General features: G+C 39.7%; 1 protein-coding gene across 4 annotated transcripts in view; it reads right to left on the bottom strand.

Annotated features, from left to right (window-relative positions):
- Nucleotides 1–2,198: 2,198 nt before the first annotated feature.
- Nucleotides 2,199–11,065, bottom strand: part of fgf13a (fibroblast growth factor 13a) — a 104,223-nt gene continuing 95,356 nt past the window's right edge. For all 4 annotated transcript variants that reach the window (XM_085170311.1, XM_085170292.1, XM_085170319.1 and 1 more), the window contains one exon: nucleotides 2,199–6,418. In XM_085170311.1, the coding sequence (XP_085026437.1) occupies nucleotides 6,282–6,418 (137 nt within the window). In that variant the 3' untranslated portion in view covers nucleotides 2,199–6,281. The remainder of the gene's footprint in view (nucleotides 6,419–11,065) is intronic.

Raw genomic sequence — 11,065 nt, 5'->3', positions numbered from 1 at the left:
ACCTTTAATGGTGGTGTCTGGTGCTATTTGTAGTGGGTGTTCTCAGCGTACATTCTGTGGGTTGTGTGTCTTTTTTGTCTTTTCTATCCCTGGTGCTCTGATACGGTGGTAGCACTGATAAGCCGAGGTGTGAGACACTTTCTGCTGAGGGTAAAATGTTGAGAATGAAGTTGTTGCTTTTCCTGCGCCTATGGGGAGGATGATGGAAGAGAGGTTTTTAGAGGGACAAAATAGCAGCCAACTCTATTTGGATTCTCTGCTCTCAAAGGGCACTGAGGTGCTGAGGGCCTGGCAGGTTTGGCACATTGAGGGTTAGCAGCAATGCGTTCCATTCGATTTAATTCCTCGACCTGACGCTTTTTCCTTGTATGAGCTGAAGGCCTGCAGAAAGTTAGTCAGCTTATGTTTCTAACTGTTGCCACCTGATAAACACTTTTTTGGGTTTTGTTTTGCTTTTCAAGCTCAGGCATACATGCCAGGACTATATAGTGTTTTTACAATGACTAAACCCAAGTGTCAATCATTTCTGCTGTTTTTCCTCAGAAGGTCTTATGCACAATTTTCTTTCCTCATGCTAGCAGATGTATTTATTTATCTGTTACTTTTTTTTCCCCCACTCCAGCCTCTTTCGTCCTTAATATCGCCAGGGTTTGGAGCTATATAGCTTAGCATTATTCAAGTGTGTTATCTGCAGTTTGCTTCTTACTTTGTTTTGGTTTAGTCTGCTCAGGAATTTCAACTTGTTAAAAAAGAAATAAATAAATAAAGGTTAGCGTGAAAATAGACCACTTCATAACAAAGCATAACTTCCATTTGCCCATTTCATCTGCAAATAAGAATTGTTTACTCAGAAACGATCGTCGAAATCTGGATCGTCTGCAGGTTGTGCAAAACGCTGCAGCTAGGCTTTTGACAAAATCCTCCAAGTACTCACATGTGACACCGTTATTATCTCAGTTACACTGGCTTCCTGTTAAATTTAGAGTCGATTTTAAGATCCTGGTCTTGACCTACAGAGCTGTGCACGGGCTGGCACCAGCCTACATCTTTGATCTGCTACGGCCCGATGTCCCTAGCAGGTCTTTGAGGTCATCTGATCAGGGCTTACTTGCTATAAAAAATACTAAGAGGAGGACTGAGGGTGACAGAGCTTTTGCCACTGTGGCCCTGAGATTGTGGAGCTCTCTCCCCCAAGCATTAAGAACTGTGGACTCAGTAGCTGTTTTTAAAAAACAACTCAAAACCTTTTTAAAACTGATTTTGGCTCATTTTATGCCTGTTTTATTTTCTCTTTTTAAATCTTTTTATGACTTGTAATCTTATGTGCAGCACTTTGTGATTCTGTTTTGAAAGGTGCTATATAAATAAAAATGTGTTTATTTATTTATTTTATTTAAATTGTCCACAGCAAAATGACAAACGGAGAACGAGGAGCTGCAGCTGTCCCTCGTGGGAGGTTTCTCCACCAGCGAGTCAATTAAATTCAGTTGTCTGTGCTGCACTTAACTCATTTTGCTGTAAGTAACACCGTTTGCAGAATGTAAGGAGAAAAAACAGAACTTTGATAATAAGAGTAATTTCATGTGTTGGCTTCTTACGCCACACACGTATTCTTTAGTAACCTTGGTTACAAAGGAAAGTCTAATCGCAGTGGATAAAACTGGTAAATCTTAAGATCAATGCATATCTTCTATATGTTTTGTAGGGTTTTCATGGCTATTTTGAAGTACTAATGAGTAGTAACCAGTAATATGCACATTAATAAGAAATAGCATTAAAAGAACAACTGTGGCCCTGCCATTAGGTTTTTATGAAGCACATTATAGTGACATTCATTTAATTTGTGTTTGGGTAACTAATGTTTGCCTGAGAATTAAAACTGAGCGACAGCACAATAGTGACAGAAATGACAAAGACCAACAGAAACGAGAGACTGGGTGAGAAAAAGGAAGCCAGTCAGCCTGCGGTGGAAGTGATAAAGGGTAATGAGTTATAGCATTCACAGGTACATGATGATCACATATATCACAGCTCCGTCAGCTCTGGCTGATTCGTGACAGAATATTTCTGCCTGATCTCACTCACAATCTCAAATGATTATACTCTGAAGTGGCAATGGCTTTGCTTGAAGTCTATATGTGTGGCTGTGTTTGAATTAGACACATGCATTGCTCTGTTTTTTTTGGGGGGGGGGGGGGGGGGGGGGGCTCCATGCAGACTTATCAGTCTATCCAAGTGAAAATAAGAGTAACTGGTCTGCGAAGGAGAGAAAGAGAGGAAGTGGCTTCTTTTCAGATCAACATCTCTGAACAAAGCCGGAAGCCTCCGTTAATGAATTGGACTGTCCTATACTAATGAATGGAGTCTAGAGATGGGCAAAGGAAATGAAGGGAGTAGGGGGATGTCAAACTACATGAACGATGAAGTCGCTCATTTCAGGGCCCATATTACAGAAGCCTATTAGTCCTCCTGTCTCTGATGGCAATGGGCGTAATGAGGTAGTCTCCGAAGACCAGATTGATGCCTGTTTTAACACTCACGCTCCAAGGATGACGAGAGAGCTTATTCTGAAGATGAACAATGGGCTGTGATAACCAGAAAAAGTCTTGTTTGCTCCTGGAGTGTTGTCAATTACAGAACTTAAACTTTATCCCAGAGTATGAATTTCTTTAAGTTCATTTTTTAAATCTTGACATGCGACATTGCAATCAGAGGAATGTGACCCCATGTTAAGCAAGATGCCTTTTCTCATATTGAGAGGTTTTATCATATTACAAATAAACTTGGTAGGTTAACACACCGTAATGTGTTTGGAGTATTCTTACTTAGTTTTCTTAACTTCCTTAGGTGATTATCCCAGCAACCCTGCGACCCTGTCAAGGATAAGTGGAAGAGAATGGATAGATGGATATTTTATTGTTATTAATATTAAGTAAAGACTTTTTGAATCATTTTTACTATGACCAACTCATATTTAGCTCCTTGGAAAAAGGCAAACGCAGTATTACTTACCTAATAATTTTACTCAGTTAAACCAGCACTTATTCAGGCAACAGGAAAGGTTACAGCTGTGAAGCAATTTCCAAATAACCACGTTGAAAAGATATTGATTTTTATTTTGATAGAATAAGCCCTTTAGGCCTGTGTAACACTCAGAGGCATTTAAAGGCTTTTTCCACCTAGGTATGACACATTGATGTTCACAGACAAGAAAGAGGCCAGGAATTAGTTTATGTTCAAGAGTTTCTCAGGGGTGAATGTATTTCTGGGTACAATAAAACACAGATTTATTGTTTAATTGTAACAATCTAGTGTTCTGTATAGGGATGGGTACCGGTATCGGTTCTGACATAAACGGTAGTAACCAGACCGAAACACAGCGCACATTTCGATGCTTTATTTCGGTGCTTTTTTTTCCTGAGCTGTGATGACTTTAGATTCTAGCCAATCATTTTACGTTTCCGAGGATAGTAGGCGGGTCCAGGTACGTACGTTCTTTTAGAGCAGAGCTACAGATTAAAAATGCCCAAGGCAAAGCGGTCAAAAGTCTGGCTGTACTTCACAGCAAAAGATGCAAACTAAGCAGCCTGCAACAAGTGCTTTAAGCTGATACTGTGATACTGTCAAAGGAGGTAACACCTCAAATCTGATGAAACACCTGGCGACGCATAGCGTTTTTTTTTAAAGCCGAGAAATGCACCGTATTTGATAGCTTGCTGCGAGACCTCACACCGAGCACATCTACTGCAGGTGTGGTGCCTGTTATCGGACCCGGAGTTAGCAACATCCCCCAAGAACCCGAAGAGTAGAGTCCTGGCCCCTAGCCCTGCCAGTGTAGCAGAAATGATGAGGATGATGATGGCAGCAGCAGCCGTTCTTCTCTGCGTGAGTCGCTTCATGTTGTTCATGTGTAATTTACGTTGAGTAGGCTAACCATGTTATTACATTAATGCATGTAAGGTGAACTAGCAAACATCATCATAGCTACATGCGGCTGTCTTCTTGATTGATGGCAGATACTCCCTTCACCCTGGCCAAAAAGGCTAAAATGACCAAAGAAAAAGTGGAAAACAGCTAAACATGAGAGGTTTTTGGACAAAGTTTGTGTTTTTTTCCATTGTTTAAGCACTGCTTCCAGCCAAGAGTGATACCATATTTGCCCCATAGCTGCAGAAAAGGCTAACATTGTTATCTTTTTACAAAAAAACAGCTGAACATGAGAGGTTTTTGGACCATATTTTGTTTTCTCCATTTTTTAACACCGGTTTGAGCACCGTTTAAGCACCGGCACCGTTTCAAAAGTACCGGTTTGGCACCGGTATCAGATAAAACCTAAACGATACCCATCCCTAGTTCTGTATGACTGCAATAGCTAATGAGTGTAACAAATGAAGTAAACGACTGAACAAAGAAGAGGACTGACACATTTTAAAAGTATATCTTAATATAAATATTTTATTCAGTGCATTTTTGTGTATACAACAAATAATAAACAACTGGAAGTTATCAGACAGCCACGATGTCCATCTGTATATGTTGTTTTATCAGAGTATCTGTCTGGTAGTTGGGAACACATGATCCAACATGGGTTAATACACATAGCCTACATCATGCAGCTCTAGACCAGAATTTCCCTGCCTTCTCCCATGCAACAGATAGGTTCACCTAATAAAGACCACCTCCAGAGGAAACCAAGAGAAGAAAGTCTCCCAGAAGCATGTACCAGAAGGAAGTTATGCAGCTGAAGGGAAGCGTACATAGCCCACAAAAGGGTCCTTTTTGTACATATGTGTTTGTACATGCCCAGTGCAAGAAAGGGAAGATGTTCATTTTTGTATGACTTTATCTTTTTTTTTTCTTCACTTTTACAAATATGACGTGTCCTATAAAATGTTAAGCCACCTAAAAGTCCACAGTATTTTTTTTTTTTAATATAGAAAATATTGTCACCACAATAAGTTACTCAAACACATAACAAGCATCCTGGGAAGGGTCATTCACCATCCTATGGTGAAGCGTATCAGTCAATAGAAGTCGACAAAAAAGGATGGTTGGGGGTTTCGAAGTATGACACAAGCACAAAGGGAGGAACCGATTACGAGGACAAGAGCTAGAGACATTGTGACACTGTGGTAACAGAAGGGAATGGGGACACAGGATAGTCGTTTCATACCTCAGTCATCGAGTGTATCATCAAAAAGCACGTCAAGCACGCTGCCAACTCCAAAGTGGTTAAAATCACTTCCTTTGCCTTTCTTTTTTTCTTTTTCACAAACCTTTGCTTTCTCTCATCAAAAATGTACAATAAAAAAACAAAAAGATCCAGCTTTGCTTTTATACTGACTTGGCTTTCAGCGGCTTAAAGGGACACTCTTTTTCTGTCTTTGGTTTGCTGGAACCGTTTTTTCATTAATGAACAAAGATGCAAATGCTTAACGATGGCAAGGGAAGAGAACAAGAAGGAACATAATCAGTTCTTAAACAAAATCTCACAGCTAATTCAGAAAATTAGCAAAAACTAAGGTGCAGCTGTGGCATCTCCAAACTTTAAAAAAATAAAATAAAAGGAAAAGGTAAAACTGCAAGAGAGCCACACTGCCCCTTATATCTCAGGTCAGTTGTACATAGGCTTCATTTTCCCATGCTAGAGAGCTCAGTCTCTGAGCGTGTGCACTAGGACGCAGGAGAGCTACCATCTGGCTGGCCACAGTCTCAGTAGCACTAGGCTGTACCATACCAGGGAGTTTATAGGCTTTGTATTCACAGAAGCATGGATGAGACAGAGATCAGGGCTTGTACGGTACCACTGCAACCTTGTAGACCAGCACCATTACTGACTGCCCTGAACACCTGCATGTCTAACTTCCCGTCCCTGTCTAACAGATGCACGCGGGCTTGGTGTCTGCATGAAGAAAACTTACTGTGCACAGTAAAGTAATTACCAAAATAAGATAAAAATGAGCTAACTGGTATGCAATCATCACAAAAATAGAGTGTCTAAGGTCGTCAATAAACCTCAAGCCCAAAAAATAATGTTTTAATCAGTTCCTTAAGTCCAGAATGATCTATGTGCTGTTAAGTTTCTTACTGTTGATACTGTTTTGATGATGACTGACCAGGATGACAGGTGCTTTTGATTGACGGTGTCTGGTTGTTTATGTGTGATTTGTTGTCCTAGCTAGTCCTGAACCGCTGATCGGAGAAACAAGTCTGCTTGGATTCATGCTCTGCTAGAGGTAAGGTTTCACGGTTCGGCCCCAGGCCTGGGTTGGGCTACCAGGCTACGTTGATTCGTTCTGGCTCACAGCTTTCCCTCCGTTGAGGACTGCCGAGGCACTCCGACTCTTGGTGGGTGTGCCACTGCCAGAGCGGGAGAACTCTGTCAAGTCGTGGAGAGATGGCTCTCTGTACATTGCAACTGTGAAAACACAAGAAAAATGCAAATCAGGCAAACTGACATGTTTTAACAATATTAGTGAAAGAGGCAGCGTTTTGTCCACTGGTTAAATGCCTGTTTAACCAGTTGGAACTGTTAGGAGAAAAACCACAGGAAGCAAAGAATCACGGGCCCAGAGTTAATTCATGTACATGGGCGATTCCTGAGCACGATCTGTCAGCTACAGAGTCGTGCAGGAATGCGCGCCGAGCATCTGCTCAAACCTTATTATATACTGTCTTATCTTGCATAACACTCATGGGTGGAGTACAAGTTAAGGAAAAAACAACTTCTTATCTGGTGATTGCATACGAGGCTGCACAGGATGCAGCCTTGCAAGACAAAGAGGAACAAGTTGATTAACGATCTTGTAATGGGTTAAAACAGTACATGTGGGTGTTGTCTAAACTTGAGCAACTTCCTCATGTGGTCACTTTGTTCCAGTTAAAGAAATGCTGACACGCTATGTACAGGCATTACTGGAAATTCAAATAAAACTAAACATAAGCAATTATCACAGTTCAAAATCTTTTAACAGTAACCATTACATTTCCAGATCAAAATACTGCCGAACATACTAATTTCATGAGATGTTATCTGTCTCACTTGTCACCATGCTGGATTACATCATCCATTACGGCAATTAGCCTAAAAAGGGAGAGCTACCACAGCTGAATTACTGTCTCAGGCAGTAATAGGTGGCAGCTAGGGAGGATAGCAAAGTTTAATTGTTTAGTCAGCTTATTAATCAGATCATAAGCTATAATTACTTCTCTCACCAGAAATACAAAACTTGTCTTTTTTCATTACTTTCAAACATAAATATCATCATGTACCCAGGAAAAAACAGATAATATCTATGTATAACATGTTATTGTTGCCGTGCTGTTTGTTTTCTGTGATCTCACCGCAGTTGTTCTTGCCATGCTTGACAATTGTTTTTGCACTATTTTAGCACATAAACATTAAAATTTGATAAATAAAGAGATTTACATTTTAAAAACCTGAGCCAGTTGATTAATGGTTCAAAATTAGCTCAAGTATCGCTAAGAGACCATCCTTCTGCACACACATAAAACTACCTGCTATATTATTGTTTAAATGACAAAATAATGTATTTATTTGTCTTAGTCTTTTCTATGCATTAAAAACCCGTTCATCTAATATTTTGTGACGTTATGGAAGATTGCTCTCAGCTTATCTGTCCAAGTACTTTTTGGCACCGCGTTATAGTTCCCTCCAAACTGCTGAATCAAGTAGACCCTGTTGGTGCTGAAGTAAAAAGAAAAATCTTATATTCACAGCATGACATTATAAATTCAAGAGTTGCTAGTGCTTCAGCTTTGCTGTGTGTGCAGCACTGGTCCAGTCTGCATTTAACAGCATCTTTTTCAGGAGAAATATCAGTAATCTGAGGTTCGTAGTCTTTGGTTTCAGGATGTTGTCAACATCCTTCTGCCTAGCATGCTATTTGATGTTCATTCCTCAGGGAGTTTGTGGCTGAAACAGCAAACCCAATCCTTCAGACACTTTACTTAGTCCAGCATTTTTTGTGTCAGCGGCAATCCAGTGCCCATCCTTGTATAAAAACATAAATCATTGAGAGGATTCGGTTGGGAAACTGCTGATTGGTTCCAGTCTTGTTTGTAACAGCCGGCTATTCTGTTATTACAGTGATAAGTGACTGACCTCGACATTACGGTACTAGATCATTGCTATCCTCAACACCTCTGCTATTTTATGTATTTAAACCCAGAACTAACCATATTGTCATTTTTCACATTTCTCCAAATACTCCACATAAAAGCAGGTGTTTGCTTCATGTATCAGGAGGTTTTGGGAGAGTTTTAAGAGGTTTTTCCACTTGGACTTGAAATGACACGAGCTAAACTCGCTACATCCAGAGGAACACAGTACGAGAGGCTGTAGGCTGAGGCTCACAGAGTGCAACCAGAAGAGCAGTGAGTAATGTCTGAAAGAGATGTCATCGCCAGTGTTGAGACAGATTCTTAATTGGTGCCCTGTAACGCTTCTCCCTCTGAATGATTTCAGAGGGAATGATTCTCCAGTGCAAAGTCATTTCCAATCAACTCGCTACATCTGAAATTCAAATGAAGATTTAATAAATATTGTGCACTACAGGATCCTTTAAAGTTTGTACACAAGAAGGAGTATTACAATAGTGTCTCCTGTTATATTTGCTATTGAACAAAAGAAAAAAAAAACTATATTTCCTCTCCAAGTTAAAATGCAGCCGCAGTCGATAGTTTTCGGTATCAGTTACAATTACTGTGTCACATAGCCTCGATCTATCCTCGTTATTCAATTCTTCTCTTTCTCTGTATTTGTCTGTCAGCATAAAGCAAGCCAGTCATTCAGCAGCTATTTCTCTTCAGTGTGTTTGAGACCCTCTGGATGGCCTGTTAAATGAAGGTGAAAAGCTATTATCGTGATCTCAGAGGGCAAATATGGGTTCTTAATAAGATGCTGGCTGGGGAAGCTTCCCTAAAGACACAAGAAGGGGGACCATCGATTCAGCAAATAGAAGAAATGAAAAAATTAACTCTAAACTGGAATATAAAGCACTCTACTGCAGCTGAAATACTGAACAAAATTCCTCATATACTACTAAGGTATTCTTTTGTGTTAAGAAGAGGGATGTGGCCAGGAATATGGGATGTTTTATGATTTGGTTCTTTATTGCCATTACAAACGTAACATTTTAGGGGGGGATTTAACGTGGGTGAGTGGCAGATTTGACCCCAGGCATCTGCAATAGCCCTAGAACTTATAGGTCACCTGCTCAACCCAGTAAGGTACACCAGCACCCGAGTGATGGCCAACTTTATGCTGTCTATGATTGCATAATAACAATAACAACTTCCTCAAAGCAAGCAAATGCACACTTATATTGACAATATCTTTGACTTTAAGAGGTGTGCATAACAGCTGAGTCCTTGTAAAAATCTTCCTCATTCAGTCACTTTTGTCAGTTATTTGCAAAGTTTACATTGTGTGACAATCAAATTGTTCGAAGTGAAGAATACGGCCAGCGAAAGTACGTTCCAAGGACATGCACTTGGATAATTAAGCAGAGTTTAAGAGCCAAACAAACTTTCACACGACTGTATTCTGACAGAGACAATGTTTAGCAGGTGAAAAAGGACAATTAGAAACATTTTGTCTTGTTGCTGTTGCTAGCTATTATTACTGGACAAAACCATTTTTGTAAAGTGTCAGGTTGTCTACAAAAATAAAAAATAAAAATGAAAAATGTCAAAGCAGAATCCCAATTTGGCTGAAAACACAGAAAAATGAAATTTTCAGTCAAAGTCAAGCTTCAACATTCCAACCAGCTTCTTGGTCTTTTGCTTTCAAATGTGTACTCGGCTGAAGTGAAAATAAACGGAACTGTGAAAATTTCTACTTTACAGGAACAAAGACCTGCTATTACATCAGAATATGCCAATAACTGTGCTTCATGTGCAACCATCTGATGTGCCACAATCTCAAACATGGAATTTGAGCTGCAAAGCAAAGATGAGTTCAAGACTAAGCACAACAACCTATCTCTTCTCCAGTTCTACAAACTATGTATGAATATGAACAATTTCCCCATTTTGAGGAGGTGGTTCGGAACCAATCTGAACCAAGTTCAAGCTGCAATTATCATCATCAGTACTACCATCACACTTCAGACACCCACCCAAAAAAAGGTTGGTCCAGCCACTGCATTGCAGAGACTAGTGTGAAATACAATATGTGGGGAATATCTGGCTTTTGAAGTATGTTACAAAAATTGAAATGCCTCTTAATAGGAAAAAAGACTACCATTGATTTAATATTCAATCTAAGTTCTTCAACTGTACAGGAAGAAGAAATATGCGTCACAACATAATTTTTTTCCAAAACAGCCAGTGTAAAACCAACCACGTACCACATTTAATGCAATATAATGCTAACGTATTAACGTAAGTTTGACATGCTGCCATGTTTATGACAGTTTTATGAGTTATGTTGGTAAAATGAATGTTAAGCTGTCATAGCAATTTCTCAAATGACTGCAATTTTGTTTTAAAAATTCACAACTGCGTCAGTGACACTTCACAACAAGAGCTGTAAACATTCAGCGAGACTCCCTCATACTCGAGACTCGTGTCATAGTTTTGGCACATCCTTAAAAGTAAATTTTTATATCTAAATTCAGATCATTATTTTAAAGCTCAAAAATACAGAACCAGATGACAGGATCTAAACTGCACTTAACAGTCAACAATATAAAGAAACTTCCCTCTTTTCTGCATTGTTTTGAGTATTTTGCACTGCAAGCCTTTGATTTCTTACTGAGACAAAAAATGAAGACCAGGGTGTTTTTCTTTTGTCTCACTAAAAAGAAAAGAGTCTCTCTTTTTCTTTGTCTATCCCTCTCTCTTCTTTCTGACAGGTAAATCTATGTCTTGTCAAAGATGAAAGGACTGTGGCCTGTTTCCTCTGTTGCTCACGGCCACATTACCACATACATATTCTTTATGGGTGGGGTTCTCAGTGAATTTACAGTCCTGCATGGGGACTGCTAGTGAAAAGTGTCAGCCTCGCTCCGCATTGTGCCTGCAATGGAGTGTGACCAGC

Source organism: Neolamprologus multifasciatus, chromosome 2, assembly GCF_963576455.1.
Source record: "Neolamprologus multifasciatus chromosome 2, fNeoMul1.2, whole genome shotgun sequence".
In the NCBI taxonomy this organism is placed as follows: Eukaryota; Metazoa; Chordata; class Actinopteri; order Cichliformes; family Cichlidae; genus Neolamprologus; species Neolamprologus multifasciatus.
Note: the sequence above shows the minus strand (reverse complement) of the source record. Positions and strands in the feature narration are given on the sequence as shown.